This window comes from Acanthaster planci, linkage group LG01 (assembly GCF_054643075.1).
Source record: "Acanthaster planci isolate LZ-2023a linkage group LG01, COTS_SCS, whole genome shotgun sequence".
Taxonomy (NCBI): Eukaryota; Metazoa; Echinodermata; class Asteroidea; order Valvatida; family Acanthasteridae; genus Acanthaster; species Acanthaster planci.
This window is the reverse complement of record NC_141777.1, coordinates 21,375,060-21,395,034: the sequence shown is the minus strand read 5'-3', so window position 1 is coordinate 21,395,034 and position 19,975 is coordinate 21,375,060. Positions and strand designations below refer to the sequence as shown.

The 19,975-nt window shown below is 40.0% G+C and overlaps 2 protein-coding genes across 10 annotated transcripts in view; both read left to right on the top strand.

Moving 5' to 3' along the window:
• LOC110984974 (uncharacterized) overlaps positions 1-11,940 on the top strand; it is a 41,293-nt gene extending 29,353 nt beyond the window's left edge. For 2 of the 9 annotated variants that reach the window (XM_087139312.1, XM_087139307.1), the window contains exons 9-12: positions 629-733; positions 5,881-6,039; positions 8,537-8,659; positions 10,107-11,932. In XM_087139312.1, coding sequence (XP_086995438.1) covers positions 629-733; positions 5,881-6,039; positions 8,537-8,659; positions 10,107-10,178 — 459 coding nt within the window. In that variant the 3' untranslated portion in view covers positions 10,179-11,932. Of the gene's footprint in view, positions 1-628; positions 734-5,880; positions 6,040-8,536; positions 8,660-10,106 lie in introns of all 9 variants that reach the window. The other 7 variants (XM_087139292.1, XM_087139288.1, XM_022245644.2 and 4 more) reach the window with 5 other exon arrangements.
• A 3,281-nt stretch (positions 11,941-15,221) lies between these two features.
• LOC110984947 (uncharacterized) overlaps positions 15,222-19,975 on the top strand; it is a 30,433-nt gene continuing 25,679 nt past the window's right edge. The window contains exon 1 of the mRNA XM_022245610.2: positions 15,222-15,679. Coding sequence (XP_022101302.2) covers positions 15,446-15,679 — 234 coding nt within the window. The 5' untranslated portion in view covers positions 15,222-15,445. The remainder of the gene's footprint in view (positions 15,680-19,975) is intronic.

Genomic DNA, 19,975 nt, shown 5'->3' with positions numbered 1-19,975 from the left:
ACCCATACTGTCGTGTTTCCGCGAATTCATTAAGATGTCACAAACGTATAGAGTGATGATTTAAGAAGATGATGTACAGTATTTGCCACCGCGCAATTCCTCTTAGCTGTCAGCACGGGCGGATCCGGGAATTTTTCCACCGGGTGGTCAGGACTGTAAGATTTCTTAATGTGCGTTTGTTTTGGACACGAGGACACTTAATAAGGTTCGCAACCCCGTTGCCAACCAAATGCTCAATTTGCTTCTTTAGTGTTGAAGAAGAGGTATCTCTACTTAGTGTATTAAGATTCATACAGTTATTAATAGTTGCTCGAGATTTTTAAACACTTCATGAATCAGTCCTTTTTTGTATAAACGGTCCACCATATTTTGTAAAAACCATGCGACTTTGACGCAGGAAGAGAAAACACTTAAGTGCAGATAATTATTTAGGATTAATGCCATATTAGCCTGCAAGGTATTTTCATCACATATGAAGTTCTATTTACCTGTGTGGTGGTACACGGTGTGCACGAGGGATGTTTGTCAGGAACCTTCGGAGATTTAACTGGAGCATTTGTTATGGACTTTTTCAGTGGTTGCCAAATGGGAATGTAGTTTTGTGATGTTCAATTTCACTGCTACACAGACAAGCTCAGACTTCACGGAAGAAGACAAGAAACGGTTATTTGGAGATGACTTCAGGGACACCAAGGCGTTGTTCAAACGGATGGACATCCACGCAGATGGCGAGGTACGAAAAGATTTTTTTTTTCAAGTTTCGTCAAGTACGATGATGTAGCAAACTTTTCGTATCATTTATGTCAGAAATGCTGTACATTTAGGTTAACTCACCTTAAACATAAGTTAGCCATCTGTGAATATAAACTACAACGACCACTGTGACTTTGTCAAGCAAATTTGATAATAGTACGCATCTTGGACTTACCTGGTCGTCAGACTGACCAATGTTTATTGGGTCAAAATCATGATGCCTTGACCAAGCACAGTCATAGTCACATTTTTTTAAAGAATTGTTTTTATTATTAAATATTTCCAACGTCCTTTGGTATGTAGAACACTATGTTAAAACATATTTTCAATTATTGTGGTCTAGTGTCTTTTATGTCTTGTTTGCATCGTTTGGTTTCAGGGTATGTGAACTCATTCATTTCCTTTGCTTGACATATGAAGCGACATATGAGACGGGGAGAACCCCCCCCATTTGTGTTAGTCATTGTCTCACTGGAATCCAAGGAATTCTTTTAAGACATCTAGGGGGATGTGTTAGGTAACCACAGTCTAGAGTGTGTATAGCGATTGCACATGTTGGGGGGGGGGGTACCCCATGGTCTCATTTCTTGCTAGATATATTGCTTGATTTTTTCCCTGTGTGTCCATACATTTTGCCAAATGTCAGCTACCATGAGACTGAGGAGCATCATCACAAGGATGTCAAAGATTTTTCCGGTTCAGCACAATTTTCCTTGAGATTGCGTCAATCTACATACTGTATAAAAAAGTACAATTGTTTGTCCCTTTTTTCTGTGAGCTCAATATTTTTCAGGCCAATACTTTCTGTGAAAAATAAAATTTGTCAGTGTTGAAATTTGCTTGTTTGGTGAAAATCAAATGGCAAAATTGCGCTCGCTCTATGCTCAGAAGAAGCTGGCGTGAGTAATTCCCAGCATATTGACGCTGATGTAATGGAATGAAATGGAAGACTTGAAGGAGCCGCTGCTGTTTCTGTACAGTCTGTTTATAAACAACTTAAACCGCAACTGGAAGGCCATTCCTGCTGTCGGTGATACACCGTTATTTTTCCAGCCATCACGCTGTTGTTGTTATTTCTGTGGACATCATTCAGCTGGCATAATAATGAAGCAGATCGCAATACGTCTCCATATTATTATTCCTCATTATAATTTTTACTGACGCACGTAATGGACCCATGGTCAAATGAGGTAAAAGCAATATCTGTATGCCTCATTAATTTTTTAAAAAGCAGCTTGCATAATAATGAAGCAGATCGCAGAACGCCTCCATATAATTATTCCTCATAATATTTTTCTTCTGGAGCTCTCAGTGGACCTATGGTTGGAAAGGAATTATGCGTCATTAAGTTTTAAAAGCAGCTTGCATAATAATGATCCGAACCTTAACTTTTTGCCATCATTAATTTATTGCGATGGATAAGGAGGGGCAGTAGGATAAAACGGCAGCGCTTTAACAATCTCCCGGTGAAATGTCTTTTGGGAGTTTTTATAGCTTAATGTGATTTTCCAAGTACACTCCCAAGTTCTGTCAGGAGACCTATTTTTTCCATGTCAAACATTTCTCTAGCGATAATATTTTGCTTTTTCTTCGATTTCTTGGCTGTTTTTAATTTCTTGAAGTTCGGTAGATCCATGCATTCCAATTTTTCCTTGAGTTGATAAAACTTCTTGACCTCTGACCTAATTAACACAAATGCTTCGTGAGATATGTCTCCGTCGTTAATGGCCTGAAAAACATATTCTTCTATCGTGTTTAGTTTGGCGCCAGCCAGCACTCTGATATGGTCGTGTTTTTTTGGACTTCACCCGCAATCGTTTATTGGCGTGTTTTAACAAAACGAGCCCAGCAAACGCACGGAGAACAACCCCTTCCACCACTAAGCCTACGGGGGCGCTCAAAACACCCAACATTGCAGGGATACCCACAGCTGCGTTTGCCACACCCAAGGTTTAGACTCCATGTTCCACGTAGCCTAATTTTAATGGATAGTCGTTGTATAAGTCGTGCAAGTAATGGGAGTAATCGAGATCTACTTCGAGTAAAAACTATACGGGTGCAGACCACTGATTCAAGTAAGAATTTTTGACCAGCTCATTAGCATTAAAAGTGCCCCCCACAGTATCTTGGGAAAAAGGAGATTGTTTGGCCCCCGAAATGGTGAGATTGTGTAAATCGTTGCCAGGATCAACTCCCTGGGTCTTTGAGCTTTCATATGAAGGCAGAAGGGCTGAAAACTACGGTTGAAAAATGGTCCTAAGTGCCCGAGAAAGTTGAGGGTTGCCACTTGGAAAATGGCTGCAATCACACTTCGGAAAATCACTTTTTGGGGGGTGATTTTGTTTTGTGGGAATAATTAAAAATGTAATTGGTTAACCCACAAAAAATTGAAAAGAAATTGAAAGATAAGTGACCAGACAAGAATTTCATTTGTGTTTCAGAAATCTCAGGGATGTTGGCGTGCATGCTATTGGGCCCTGAACGGTGCTGATTTTACACTGTTTTCAATGGGGCTTGAATTAGTGGACTGGACCCATACGGTTGCTTCAGGACGCCATGACTGTCTCAGTTCGGCGGTAAACTTTTTGGGTTTAAACCAGCAAAAGTCGCTCAAGGGCAACGGCTGGCTCATTGGCCCAACCGTACAAGTTGTTTACGTCCAAATACATCAAGTAAGAGTCTGGTTTAAAGGGGTCGTAATCGAGAAATGGCAGTTGTTGGCTTTAATGTAACGAGCACTACCAATGCCAGAAATACCACCTTGTTTGCCCGTTCAAAATAAGTGCGTGTCAACCTCAATAGTTAGAACTCGATATCGCTGTGTTGTAACAAACCGTCCCACGACAACCCCGGTGCTGTAAAATAGTTGGCTGGGTCTAAACCGTGGTTGGCTTTACAAATGCGTCTAAAATTAAAAAGAAAGCAAGTAAGAACGTGTCGGTCTGTATGTACAACTCGTGCTACTTACCACACTTGGTGAGCTCTAGTGTATTCTTCCGGGGTTACGCTTTTGTGTTCGAGGCTACTGTAAATTTGCTCGATGTGTGGCAACTTCGGGTCTTTCAAGTTGTCAAACGAGTCTCTCAATACACTAAAAGAGTTTGAAGAGATGGTTGAACTGGAGTAGAGACAGGCTTTTACTAGCCACAGAGTTAAATGAGTCTATAAAACGCAGTTGGCCGAAAGAAAAGCTAAACGTGATTTTCAGAGTTTTTCGCAATACAAAAGAATTTCTCGTTTTTAAATTCAGACACACCTTGCATAATTAGATGGGTGTCATAGTTTTCTAGATTGTGCAGAATGTCACGTGTAAAGCCTTTGGGTTTTTAAACGAATTATCTTTTTGTTTTTCCTTCTTTTGTCTTGGGTTCTTTCCGGATAGCTTGCGCTGGCAGTTCGTATCGTAGTTTCGGTACATGTTTTTTTCCCTGCAGATCCAACACCTGTTACAGTTGTTATATTGTTCTCGATTATTCCTCAGGGGTCCAAGAGAAATTACCGGTGCTCTCAAACACTCGGTTAATTTCGGCTTGCTCTTGAACCAGAGACTTAACAAAATGTGTTGGAGCGTCTGGGCCTCTGTAGGTCTGTTGACGTCGGCTTACCACTTGTGTGGTAAGTAGACGTTCGTTCGTCGTGAACTCGACATCCGAGGTCTACTTTAGCTTGGTTTTTGATCTTATTCGTGTTGCGACCCAAGGCTGCTATATCAGGCACCAGCGGTTACAGCGAAGAGACGGGTGCTTGGGGTTTAGAGTGTCGTCATCACTTGTGAAATGAGAGAAAAAGTTTTGATTTTTAAAAAAAAAATTGTTAAATTTTAGTCGAGCAGGTATACAGGGTCTCCTTTTAACGGTTTTTTAATGTTAGGATTTTGAAAAATTTAGCTGGGTATGTACCCAGAGTAAAATGGGGAAAAAGTGTGTTAACTAGAAACCCCCATCCCTAATACTACGCGTAAATATCTTTTCAGAGCCTGCTGGAAACTCTCAAGATAATTGAATTTATTTTGTTTTCTTGATATAATATTTAGTTAGAATTTCACAGTGTTCATGCAGGCATATTTCTGAAAAGATTTACACGCACACCTTTGCTTATAACTAAAACCGTGTAACCACACAGCTGAAGCCTATTACCAATAGACATCCAATATTCAGTCTTTCATACTACGTATTGGGTTTCAATAATTCTGTGTGTGTGAAATGTTTTAAATGTTTTGAAGTGAAACTGATTAATGAAACCGAACGTTTTTCAAAGTACGTCGCTGTAACTGCCCCATTGGAAGTTTGAGTGTTTACTCTAACCAGGTATTTATTTCAGCTATTATAATTAATTACATTTCAAATCTTTGTAAATACGTGTATTCTTTGCAAGAGATTTTGTATTGCTAAATGTAACAGTAATTCAGTCAAATGTCTTTGCAGGCTTTTGTGATGATACGCGTAATTTACATTCAGTGCTGAAAGGTTTGCTTTTTTTACTTACTCTGTTTGAAATGATTTTTTTGGTGATTTTACCATGATAAAATCGCTATGAAATTATACTAAATCTTTAAAAAAAGATGAACGCCTAATGTGTCATGTGTCTAATGTTATAGGTGGTTGTTTTGAATGACTAAATGCAAAGCAGATGGCAACCGTTAAATCATTTCAGACACCTTTGAATTCAATTACGATTAAAGTACATGTAGGTCAGTTTGACAAATACATACTTAAATTCCATTAATTGATCTGGCTTAATACTTATAACTACTTTTAAGAAGTCGTTTTAACAGAAGACGGGATTAATGTTTATAAGTTAGAATGACTAATTTACATTTATAGAATTTTTATCGAAATATTTACAGTATTTTCAATTTTTTTATTAGTTGGTAACGGTTTTGCTTTATTTTCGTCTGTACAAAATGGATTTGTATAGGAGTAAATAGGTCATGGTGCACCATGAGACGATTGTCAACATCTGTATAGCGTGTTTGCTTCGTCCGAGTGAAGTGTGATGTTTTGGGCTGTGTTAAAATCATTGGCCATTCTCTGAATGACTAATACGTGCATGGAGAGGCTTAAGGTGCAGAACTTAGAACAAAACAGACACTTTGAGCTTCATTATCTGGCCTCTTTTTTTCCTCAGATAACCTTCCGGGAACTGGTGTCGTTTGCCGAGAAGCAAGGCTTAGAGATCATGGAGAATTTCCGAGGCTACAAACGACAAGAGATCACCGACCTGCAGAGCTACTTTGGGGCCATCATGGAGTGCCTGCTGCTGAACATGAAGAGAATCTTCGTGCAGGTACACATGTAAATACAAACGGAGTGTGCATACGGCATTGATAGCTGGCTGCCATTAAAGGAACCATCAGCATTATTTTACAACAACCGTTGAGAACGTGCTATTTTTAAAAGGTACCGGTATTTTGGCGCTTTGTCGATTTCTATGCAGATGCGAAATTTCATGTGTATTCTTAAACTGAAAACCAGAACGTAGCATTGATTTTGCGCAAAAGTACTGAAAGTTTTATTTTGTTCTCCTAAATGTTCTTTTGTTGGTTGTGTAAGTACATTGGAATTGGTCAATGACCGACCCTTTTCAGATATGTTTAGGCCTATATACAGCAAATATAGAAACTGAACATTGACTTCCTTGATTAACATCACGGCAAACAGCACCCCAGGCCAGCTGTCCAGTAAAGATCGGACAATTTGAAATGTTTTTTTAAGTGTGCGATTCACTATACTTAACCCCCAAAAGAGTGACACTGTTCAGTAGTTTTATACTTTGAAGAAGAGTTCAAAGATGCACACAGAGTGTGTCGAGGAATAGATCATCTCACGGACGTTTGATATAAACCTTTAGACGTAAGCAATGCACTGTGGGACTGGTTGACTAAAAGGCAACTCATTCGATGGACAACGGAAGAAGTGTACCTGTAAACCATGGAGTTTCCACTTTATGAAATGATGGAAATCAAGCGTTCATAAACATCAAGGTTTAAGGTTAAGAAAAAAAATTGTTCAAAAAAAAATGTAAGGAATACTTTCCATGCATGCATGTTTTAGTTTTGATCTGACCCACATCGTTGACATCAATGAGCTAGTATTGGCCCATCAGAAGTAGGGATTTTATACCCATTCATGCTGCATCAACCAATCACGTTCATTTTGCAGCCTAATGTAACCTGTGTCCTTTTAAAGACTGGTTTCAATATCGACGTAAGAAACGCGTAGAGCAACGCAATCAAGAACCAAACTGCAACGCAGACATACGGAAACGTCAAACGGAGGTGTCGCCAACAACCCAGACAAACGCAAACCAGCCCGTGAACGATCAGCAAGGTTGAGTTAGATTAAACTTTGCCGACTGTCTCCCTCGAGTTGCCATGGTATCCCCTTACAAACACGCATGCTGGCATGACCGGCGTGCCACGATGTCCCTCTCGCTTTGTGCCACGAATTTTGCTCATTTTCCCCTTAAGGCTTATATATTACTCCTCAGTGATCATCTGAAGCTGTCGGTGAAATGCGTAAAACTGGAGTGGAGGTTTGGCATCCTGAGACGATAAATCTAAAAGCCCATTTTTCAGGAAAAGAAATCACAGAGTTTCGGACGACATTTTGTTTCATTTTTGGGTGGAATGACGTCATACTCCGTGTCTTCAGTTCGTGTCTGCGCCTTCACGTCTTACATTCAGTCTGTGTTACAAACGGCTATGCACAACCCTGAAAGAGCCGGGGCTAGATTCTGCCCCTCGACATTTTTTTCCGATATCGACGCTGTGCATTTTTTTTCAGGAGCTGAGACTTTAGGACTTTTTAGAGTAACTCTTTGTAGTAATTTTGACACCAAATTTGTGAAAATCCAAATACCGTTATCGCGCAGTGCGCATTTTTCCGAGACCAAAAGTCAGCCAAAAGTGTATACTTTCTCCACTGGAGTTGCTCAGTGCACGCGGGCACTTCAAATGACAGTCACATCAGAACCATACATTTCATTGAGTAAAAAGCGAGCGCGGGACAGGTGAGTGCTAGAGGGGGTGGTTTCCGCCCCGGTTATGAGATGGAGCAGAATAATCTGCCTCATTTAGGGTTGGTAAGACATGCAGGGGCGATTTTTTCTCATAGGCTTTAGGACATTTTGACACTTTAAACTATTTGTACACGATGTGTGCGTCTCTGATCTTATAGTTTTTTCAATTTTGGACTTCGCCTATAGGTTTATGCATAAAATGCATGACCTGTTTGTGATCACAATTTTGCTATCACTTTGCAAACATGTTTGGATGCTTAATATTTAGTCTTCAAGTCCCAAACACCAATGTCCAGTAGCCACCCATTAAAAATCTAAACGCGCTTAGCATTGACATAATTCTGCAAACTGATAGCAAACAAATGTTTTAAAAAGTGTTCATTGACTAAATACAGTTTTTGCAGTGAACATGTTTTTTAGTTGATGCAATTGAAATGGAATACCTTATTTCATGGTGATGGACCTGACGGAAGGATACCTTCTAAAACGTTTCTCCGGCCTCTTCAAACAGCTTCAAGGTGGTTGCACTTCTCTCTAGATCGCCCCCCCCTGTTGCGCTTTTCGTCCAAACGTTTTGGCGAGTAGTGCATACACCACCGAAAGTTATGTACATAAGTTGACAAGAATCCCAGTTGAGTACCAGAAAATTTGTTTGTTTTTAATCAGTGGAAATTACGGCGAATTTTATTTTCATTTTGTAGAAAAGAAATTTAATTTTAATATTTTAATTAATTTTTTAATTCAACTTTTTGTGTATTTATAGAGCTCTGACGTGAGCCGTACAATTGGCATTGACACTGGCTACCTCGATACGCTGGACTTCAACATGCAGAAAAAAGACCAAGATTACTTGGTGCAGGTGAATCCCTTTCATGATTTCAATAAGGTACTCTTAAAAACCTAAAATGTCACGCATCACCTTTTGCCGTTTTCATGCGTTTTATGGGGGGGGGGTTATCATTAAGAATTTCTTCCCCCACCTACAGCGGGTTGAGTCTACTACCGCATTCATACCTGATTACCAATCTCTTTTTCTTAGCGAATGGAAGTAATGGACTAGGAAATAGCGCATATGTATTGGTAATCTGCGTAGGTTGCAGGCAGTAGACTCGGCAGTTTCGAGTCTGGACAAGTCTTCAACGTCAGCAGATCAGTGAGGGCTACCACTAACAAACTTCCTAGCGTTTGTTTTTTTTAAGTGTGTGGCCTCATCGATAATGAAATTTGTCTTTGCTTTATGCGATCAATATACATGTTTACATTCCTATTCGCTCAGCATTCGAAACTCCTTTCAAACACAGAAAAGAAATTAGTAGAAATTGATAATCAGTAATTTTGATTGGAATGTTATATTTTAAATATCGACTGTTCGTTACAAATGGTGATTCTGAAGACCACCGTAAATTCTAAACATCAAAACGTCTAAGCTTAACTACAATACCAAAGTTTGTTCAATCAGTTTGTAAGACAAAACCCTTCTCAATTCACAACCATTCAACCCGTAATTTATCGAATGATTTTTCGAATGTCTTCACTTAACAATTATGTTGTTAATTTAAAGCATAATCACAGATCACACAGGAACGGCCTAATGTGTAATATATGCATATTTTATTGCAGGATAAATTAAAACGATTTGACAAATTGAAACACTTGAAAAGCTAATCAGATATTACATTACGGGGAAAATTATTGATTTTGGTGTCCTTTGTTGACCTCTGTTTTGGTTTGTTTTCCTTGGGGAGGAGGGGGAAAGCTAGGATTATAACGCTGGTTTACCAGAGAAACCTAAGATTCATAAAGCACTGGGGGGTTTTGTCGACTGGCTGAATTTCAAAACATTATTTATACCAAATTCCGTTAAAAAGTATATTGGCAAGACTGAGGAGCAGACGAGAAGAGACAAATGCATGAGTGTTTTATATAAACAGCAAATGCGATCGCAGCAGAAACAGTGATCAGGGCATACTCGTCTACCACGAGCACAGCTTGGTGCACGAACAGAAACTCGCTGGTCTCCGTCATGGTCAGAGTGAAGAGAGTTATGTGTAGCACATGCGCAGTGTTTCAATGTCTCCCACACAGAGCGCATCTCCTATAATTGGCGCGTAGCAATACCGCGGCTATCCATCCTCGTGACAAAGATGACACAATTACAACGCAGTAGACACGACACATCAACTGTGCGAAAGATCACCGTTAAATTGTCAGTGGGGGCAAGCGTGAATGATACTTGCGCGCTTGCAGTATATCACGTGATCATTTCGCGACCAATAGAAAATCTATAACTGTGGTTTAACGAGATATTTTGTTTCTTATTTTTTTTTTCACAGCAAGGGAAACTCGGCTGCATGGCTTTCCTTCGCGAGCTCATTTCAACGGGAAAGATGACCCACAAGACATGAACTTGCAGGGTGGCAGATCGTGGCGGTCGGCAACCTGTCGTCGCAATCTAGATTAGGCGATACTCCAACGCACGGGTTGCGGGAATATAAGACTGTTCAGGGCGGAGGCCCCGATTCGTCAAAGCCTGAAATTTACTTTTGCGGGAGAGACCCATGAGGCTTCCCTGTTTACGTCAACGCAAAACAAACTATATTTTTGGAAGTTTTTAATTGCCCAAATGCGTTTCGATCAGTACTGACAAAAGTTGTAATTCTATTTGTCTTTGGCACTATTGGTAGTACTATGGAAATAATTGAATCGCATTGGATGAAATTATGAACTACTGCTTGAAATACATGTAACCTTCTTATGGGACTATTGCATTTTTTTGGGGGGGGGTTCAAACTAGGATATTACGCTGCTGTTTTTTACCGTCTTGTGGGATGTAGTCTTGGTCACTCGCCATTCACGTGGTTGTTGGTTCTTGACTTCTAAAGGGAATTATGTAGTGTTACCACTTTTTAAAATGCGAGGGTTAATTAACTTTGGCAGTTGGTGAGTATTTATTGTGAATCGTTTACTGTGGTCATACGTTCCAGTTCTTTGAAACATTTAATGCTAATAATTTCAAATGAACATTTCCCCTTTTCCTATAGGACCATTTTTGTTCGTTGATATTGTAACATCTGGGGTCTCGGTGACTCGCCAATCACGCAGTTGTCGACTCCTGACCGTTTGATTGCTTGTGGGGGTTCATTTCTTACTTCTTGGAGGTTTTAATGTGGTAATCTGAAGTATCCTTTGTAAGCGCCTCGATCTGCCCTGCCCTCAGAGCCATTGGGATTAAGCTGAATCTTGTTAAGGTTATACTTTAGAGTAATGAGCTGTTGTTTCGTGGGTTTTTGTTTTCACGATGGACACTAATTGATGAACACGAGTTTGGTTGGCGAGTTTTGAAAAGTTACTGTTAAGCTGACGTCGCAGGAGGCGATATTAGGGTTAATAATCTTGTTACGCCGTTTCTCGAAGCTTTTAAAGGAAATACAAATTACATTTTGGGGTTTCAAGAAACTTCATTTTAGATTTTTGTTTTGCAATTTTAACCGATATTTTGACGCTTTTTTGGGTTTATGCTAATGCATATTTGCATATTGATAAGCAGAACTATGATGTTATCCAAGGCACTGAATCGCAATGTTGCACTAATTTGTGCACAGAAAATTTCTAGATTTTTTAACCACTGCTATGGCAGATTTCATTTTCTTTGGCAATTTGTTGCTGTGTACGTATGTAGCAATAATCAGCAAAAATACTTTTCACAGAAATGTTCCAAGATAACAAATTTGAGATTCACAATTTGAATATGACAACATGCAACCTGAACCATGTCTTCCTGGATTGACGTCAAAGCAAAAGCGCCCTCACTTGTCCAGAAATGCTAGGTCAATTTTCAGTGTTTGAAAAAGTGCACCGTCCAGGTCACATAACTCAAAAAAGATGTCTATAAAAGAAAAATACAGAGATACACAAAATGTGATTCTAATAAAAAGTTCTTTCCTGGATTCTTTAACATCTCCGAATTCGGTCCAAAAATGCATGTATTTATAAGCTGATAATAGTGGGGTTCCTGTGCTTTCCTTGTCAAAACGGGAGATATTCTTAATAAAGTTTAAAAAAATTCCAAGACAGCTGCTTTTACCATTTTTGAGACGCTATCGCAACATTCGTTAGTGGATTCCTGTACCTTCCTTATCCAGAAATTAGAAATGTAACACAACTATACCGTTGTATTTTTCCATAGTGTTGGTCATCGTATTATTCTTTCGTATTTATTTAGGAAGGGTGGGGCTCTCTATACTTTGAGAGGTGGCTAGAAGCTCTAGAGCCGATTTTGTCACGAATCCGGCTTATTGGAACTCATTGTTAGGGGTCGTTTGCGTGGAAAGAACAATATAACCAGACTGAATTATAGGCGCATCAATATCTCGCTAAAAGTGAAAGTGATTTTTAATCCATTTATGGGTATATTATCTGACTTCAGATTAGGTAAATGAAAAGGGAGTTATTTGTGCATGGTAGCTTGAGAACGTCGTCGAACTTTTCGCATAATGTTATCTATCAAGACTTGGAAAGGTCAGTTGCGAGGGATAATCATTGTTGACGAAGAAGCTCGAAGAGGGGTTTTGGGATTATCAGATTGTGGTAATAAGGCTCTCTCGACGAGTGGCACGGACCAGGGCGCATACTGCCTGTACCCTTTAACCAGTGACTCGGATGGGACGGCTGGAAAGAGTCTGGTACGAGCCCGAAGGCCTGACATACTGCAGAAGTAGCAGATGTCAACAGCTGGCAAGCCCTAAAACAACAACAACAACTACAAAAAATCAGGTGACATGAACAGGAAGGAAAATGACGAATTAAGTATGATAAGGACGGAGGAGAGGAACGGAGCTTAGGGTTAGAAAAGGCGTAGGTGATAACGCGAAAATTGGATGAGTGGAAGTCAATCTCGGTGTAAGTGCGAACACTGAGTGAAGGGACTAAATGAGAATAAATACCTTTATAAGGACACGCTTGAATGATAAGCTAAGGAATTCTGCGAGGGTGTGGACGCATAGTAATGAGCATGCAAATTACCTCCCTCGAGTGGACCGAAGGCACGAAACTAAAGTTCTTCACAAAATAACTAACACACTGAAATTTGACAACTGCCTCAAAGTGATTGCCTCAGAGGCAAATGTCAAAGTGTTGACTGCATACGAACCCCCCCTCCGAACTATGCCAGTCAATGTCTTCAGGCTACGTCAAACACCGAAACCCGCTCTTATTTGAGTTATTACAAATACATGTACATGTACTTGAGGTACTTTAGATAATTGGACGTTTTCCGTTTTAAAATGTCGGTGTGTTAACGTTATTTCTCGCCGTCGTTAAGTGCAGAACCTGCTGCACAATTAACCCGGCAGTACCATTCCCTGTTCGAATTGCCCTACCTGAACTGTTGACCGAGCATCATTTACATACCAATGCTATAAAGTAGATTTATTCTAATTGATCCTGGCTCAAAACACAAAGAAATCAACATTTTCTGATTGCTAGGCTAAATATTGGAATTGCAAGAATTGCTAATGTGCGAATTGCTAATTCGTTCACGCAGAGATGGCACCCTCTTGTTCATCGGAACTCCGTAGTTGTACATAATGTAATTCCTCGATCATTGAATTAAAGCACACGGTGAGCGAATATACGGAGCTCAGGACTTGTTCAGATACCGAGATAATATTTCTTATTAATTCGACTTATAAAGTGTATTTAGTCGATTTAACGAGATAAATGATGTAGTCAAGTCGACTTCCAAATTATAGTAAGTCGACTTGGGAGATATTTCTACTTTCTGAATTCCCTATGTCGACTTGGCGAGATAATTTATATTTTTTTCAAGTCGACTTTAAAATTGTGGGAAGACGACTTGGCAAAAAAATTTATGAAGTCAATCCAACTTCCTAATTCTGGAAGGTAGACTTGAAAAGATAATCTATGTCAGTGAGTCGATTTCCTAATTCTAGTAAGTCGACTTGGCGAGATAATTTATGTCATCAAGTGTACACCATGCAGGCATGAACTGACTACTCACAAGTATGAACGTGACCTGAAGCGTATTTTCTCGCCAAGTCGACTTGCTAGAATTTGGAAAACGACTTGATAGCAAAATTTGTGTCGACGAGTCGACATAATGAATTCTGAAAGTAGACTTGATGACATGAATTGTATTGCCAAGTCGACTAACAAGAATTGGTAATTCGACTTGAGTATTTAACTTATCTCGCCAAGTTGACAAAAGCAAAATCCGGAAGTAGACTTGACAACGAAAAATTATCTCTCCGAGACGACATACCGAGTTCTGGAAGTAGATTTGATGACATAAACTATCCCGCCAAGTCGATATAGGGAACTCTGGAAGCAGGCTTGATGTCATAAAATATCTCGCGATGTCGACTTACTGTACTTAGGAAGTCAACTTAACTACATCATTTATCTCGTTAAATCGACTAAATACGCTCTATAAGTCGATTTACAAAGATAAATTATCTCAGTATCTGAACAAGTCGGATGGCACTCACAGAGCGCCGTACGAATAGCATCATATTATACATGAAAGTGCGTCGTGAGGGCATGCTGACTGTTCCTGCCAGAAATGCTTGTATACGTGGGCTTTTTTGTTAAGTGATGTAAATATTATAGTTTTTTCGGGCCACTTTCGGAAAATGCACTGTTTAATTTCTAAAATAAAAATTTCATTAGGAGTGGATTTTAAAAACGACTTAAAACCTTGTTTCATTTTCGCAGTACGAGCATAGAGGGTTTTCACATTAGCGCCGTCTGCGCATATCCTCATCGGAACCGAGGCTCTCTGTGTTGAACTTAGTCGCGCTTGCCCGCAGAGTCGACACAGTCCATGCAGTATCTGGTTCGTAAGTGTGACTCCACTTCTGTTTAAACCACGCCCACTGCACAAACCACGCCCACTGCGCATGCGGACACACAACCATCACATGTACAGATACGTTTGTTCGCGGTAAATTGCCGTTATTTTTTCTTTTGATTTTACGTGTCTGTCATACTGAAAGACTCTTCCACAAAAATTTGCAGTCTGAAAAGTCTGAATTTAACATACCTTTATGTATTTTGTGTCTTGACTCCTTACTTTCAATCGTCTGACCGTATTAAAAACTGAAACTGACACATACAGCCTCGTTTTCAAATGCAGAAGTGCGCAGATCGACGCTAAAAGCGTCGTATTGGGATCCGTGGGGAAGGCAAGCAGACTTAGGGTGCGTTCGATTAGGTTCCCTGAACACACCAGTGTTACACGCAAGGGCAGCCTCGAAATGAGGGTAATCGAACGCTGCAGTGCAATCGCCAAGGCATTCTGGGAAAAAGGTCAAGTCACCGCCACGTTCCATCATGTACGTCCATGCACGAACAGTCCATCCGTGACGCCATTACACTCGGACAGCCTCCAGGGACCCACTCGCCAGCCCCGGGTAATAGTGGCTGACTGACACCAGGGCAGGCACGAGGATCACGTGATGGCTAAACGGACGCTCTCGTGTAAGTTTGACTTACACGTGTAAGCTAATCGAATGCACCCTTACTGTTCATGCCACATTGGCTTGTACACGTGACCTGTTTTGTCAGGTATACATGTACATGTACATCATTTCGCAATCGACCAACGCTTGGCCTACCTCACGTAAGTTCGTAACGGAGACAGCCTTTCCCGACTATGACCGACGCACCCTCAGAATTTGCCAAGAGATCAGGTAATACGAATCTGTACATGTCGCACATTCAAGGACAAGGCGATGGAGGTCAGGCTAGTAAGCCCGTTGTGGCGTCGACTTCCCCCTTCCTCACGCCTAGTCAAAAGGAGGAACTAGAGGGATACGTCTTCCAATTCACTAACTTCTCCGTTGAAGGTGGTGGGAGCAAGGCATTTGCTGCAGTTGGAGCAATTCGGGTCAGTGAGCCTCGTATATACTAGTTTTGTCAACTAATAGAGTTTTCTCTTAACCTGTATATGCAACATAAACCACACACTAATGGCTTTTAATGGTCGACTCCTGAGGATATAAAAATAGAATTTGGTTGACAGGCATGACAGGCGTCCTTTAAATGCCAACTGTGGTAAGCATTACAGATAGCCAAGCGAAACCTTCCTTCAATGAAAAAATTCTTGCTGTTACTTTATGAAAGACCAAAATACGAAAAATCCCGTGTGGGTGAATGAGTGCATGTCCTGACAAATGGAGTCGTCTTCGATACTGGGTATCTTGCCATCAGATCATGACATCTTGTGAGTCTTAACTGGCCCGCAAATATCTTCATTATGGCAAGCGTTTTGTTTCTGTGAAGTGGTACATTTTAATCGAATGGAGGGACCCTCAGGGGGTTATATGCAAATCAATTATAAAAATTGCGCATAAAAAATACGAGCAAACACAGCAATATAAAATTTTATTTCGTAACGTATTCAACCGTTTACTCAAATAACTTAATTGAGCTTGTTTACTTCGGTGACAACTTCAGTCACACAAAAAACACATGAAACGCCATGAGAACACAAGAACTTACTCACAGGAGCTGAATCTGTAATGTCTACGAAGGAAAACAAATTCTGCAATCACTTTCAGAGATTAACTCTAAATGCAATAATAGGGGTTGAAAACACGTCTGAACAACCTGTAGGTATGTGATAAGGGGTTGGGTATGGAAATCATATCTAATTATTGAATTGTTGGCGGAAGTATCAGGATGTTTACAAACCGATTATTCAACCACAGACATTTAATTAAGCTTGGTACATGTCAGTGCTGTCGACATTGATATTTTTGTCGTTGATTTTGGTCGCTGCGACGGTAAAATCGTTACCAAATTGTGCATGGTTAAAAAGAACTTCCCGACTGTAAATGTCAATGCACAAGCAATGTGGCTTGGGAAAATGCCTTTAAACCAATTAATACAGGCTGAAACAGCCACGTCGTTTGTTGTATACGTAAACTTACTGACAAACAACTGTCTTCTGCAAATCTGTTTTCCTCGAGAATCAGGCACCGTTCCTGAGACATCAGCACCGACAACCGCGTGGAAACTATTTGTTATTGCATGGTTTGACGGCTCCGAAAACCACGGTTTTTCTTTTGCGTACAAAACTGCAAGTTTGGCAGCTATCGAAAAAATTCTTCTCGTCAAAATGAATGGTTTATACACGCACATCCCGAAAACAGAGCTTAAAATTCCTAATTGGCGATTTATGCGGGCTGTGGCAAAATAAACATCCATTGTTAAATGTTCATAAGATGCAAAAACATCGTTACGGTTATAAGAATATATCAACGTCAGGTTGTAATGACATAATTATAATATGCGCACGTATATTTACAAATAGGTCATTTGGGAGACATTTTGTGGTAAATTTTTCAGCATTAGGGAGACATTGGCTTTTAGGGAGACATTTCAGTGTCTCCCTATTTTCAAACTACCAGAAGGAGGCCGAATTTTACCGTCCATATTTGGAGAGATGATAGTTTAGGGCCTAAAATGAAAACATACAAAGCTTGGTTCAGATCAGATTAGGGAATATTGAATTATGAGACAGTAAAGTTCTTATGGGAATGTCTCCCTAATGACCAATTAGCGGTAATAAGTATTACACTGTACATTTTACATTGTGTTAGATCTGAAACACCCGTAGGAAGTTGCGTTACAGCTGCGCTTGGGTCTTGGCACGTGTGCACTTTTCAGGAAAATCGCTGCTTATTTAAATGATTGGCATTTAATCTGTTTAATATCTGAGATCTGACACCTTACATACATTATAGCAAAATCTCAAAGAGATTGGCTTTCACCCAGTCGACGTAAACCCGTAACTTTTGAGGGAAAACAGTTTCCCTGATTTATTTTTTTAGAAACTCAGGTTGAGAAAATCGCTGATAAAAAACGATATATCCCGTATAAGAATATATTGACGTGGGGTTATAATGACATGATTTTAATATGCGCACGTTACTAGAATATACTGTAAATTTTACATTGTGTTAGATCTGAAACACCTGTAGGAATTTCCATTACAGCTGCGCTTGAGTCTTGGTACGTGTGTACTTTTCATGAAAATCGATGCTTATTTAAAATGATTAGCATTTAATCATCTTAATACCTGATGTTTGACACCTTACATACATTATAGCAAAACCTCAAAGAGATTAGATTTTACCCAGTTGATATAAGCCAGTAACTTGAGAGGGAAAACAGTTTCCTTGGTTTATTTTGGGTGGAGACTCAGGTTGAGAAAATCGCTGATAAAAAACCGAAATATCCCATATTTCGATAATTTTTGAAAGCGCATATAGGCGATTCCAATTTGGGGGCAACATCGTATTTTAATGATAAAATTGTGATATCCTTCAACACTAGTGCAGTGGAACGCAGCGACACCGAACACCGCTATACCAAACATTTATCTATACTGAACATCATCCTTGGATCCCAATATGTTGTGCTCAAAACCTACCGAACATTATGCAGTTGCCGTTTGTAATTCCCAAACGCCAACTTGATAAAACAGTCGGTGTTTTTATGTTGGAGAATGACAAATGACCATTATTTCCTCAAGGGTTAGAAGGGAAAGCCACTAGTTGTTGAAGAGTTCATTGTAATTAGCTAGCTGAGAAACTGGGTACATGTAATAACATGAGTCACTGGTCGGCACATGTTCGAAGTCGTCTTCTAGTAACGGCCAGAGCACCTTAAACGTGAGTGCAACAGCAAAACATCGGGAAAACTGCGAAGCATTATCACAAGAGGGTGCACTTCAGTATGGAATTCCATATCTGCCGTCGCCCGTCGTCCGTCGCATTTTGCTTTTTGTTGTGTCCCAATTCTGCCATTTACCAGTTCCAAACATGCCATTTTCCGTCGTCCGTAGTCCGTCGTGCGTCGCCCATCAAAAATCAAATGGGTTGCATAGGACATGCAAAAGCCGGGGTTTAACAAATAACAATGTGATGATTCCATTCACTTCTAAAGATCTTTTCCGAATAAGGCAAGTACAAATCCCACCTGCAAAGCATATACTAGTCACATAATTAATTCCAATAATGCTAGATCACCCCTGCCCCTTGACAAGAAAATATCGTCTCTCTGAGAATTCAACCAAGTGTTTTTGGGGAAAAACGTTTTCAGCAAAAATGTTCCGGCCAACTTATCCACAGTGTTATTCTAATTTGCATACTGTAAAAATGTGCCGACTTGTTTTCATCAAATTCCAGGAAGAAATCTGCCAACCGATACATACATTCAATCTTGTTCTCTCAATTTCACCTTGATATCCAGACATACTAGACGTGCTGTGGATAACAAACTGTTTTTAAAATGTATTGTTAGGTGGCAATTACCACTTGGTTTAAGTTTCAGAAAATATGACGTGTTGGTTTTTGTGGGTGTGTATGCCGTGGTGGATAGACCAATGAGAGCAGGTTGTCAAGCACATCAGCATTATTTAGGGGGCTAACAAGTAACGTTACTGTTTAAAAGACTTCTGTGAGCCAACCTGCAACGAAAGTCATGTCTAACTTGGAGTATACAGCAGATTTCATCACAGGTATACCCTCCCTCAAAATAATGTTGAATCAGTTCGTCTCTTATGAAAATTATTAAGGAATCAAACCTTGTAAATAATCTATTATTTACATTCCGCTCTGTGGGATATCGTGCAGGGACAGACAGAAATATTACGTAGGCTATAGACCTAAAATCAGGCTGTTAACAAGTAAAGTTACGTCTAGAGTAACTAAGTTATCGAGAAAAACAATATACCCTAACAAAAGTCTATTTTGTGAATTTATTTATTTATACCAAAACGGTATTATTTCATATACACGTTCTTTCTTTCTTCTTTCAATTGGAGTTTGGCGCAACTCAAACACGAATACTTGTACATCTTCTAGTTCTGTTGCTAAAATGAGAGTCAGGCATGGTGGATCAATCGAACAAGGACATGTACATGTGAAACGATCAAGGGTCAAAGTTAAAAATACCACTGCGCAATCGTGACAAAAAAAAACCACGACGGGCGACGCACGACGGGCGACGCACGACGGACGACGCACAACGCACGACGGCAGATAGGGAATTCCATACTTCAGTTAGGCAAGAGAGGGCCCTATTCAACATGGCAGGAAACGTTCGGCAGTTAATTTCGCTGCCCCGAACGTCCGCTGTAGCGTGGACCCGTCTTGTTCGTTATAGCGGCGTTCCA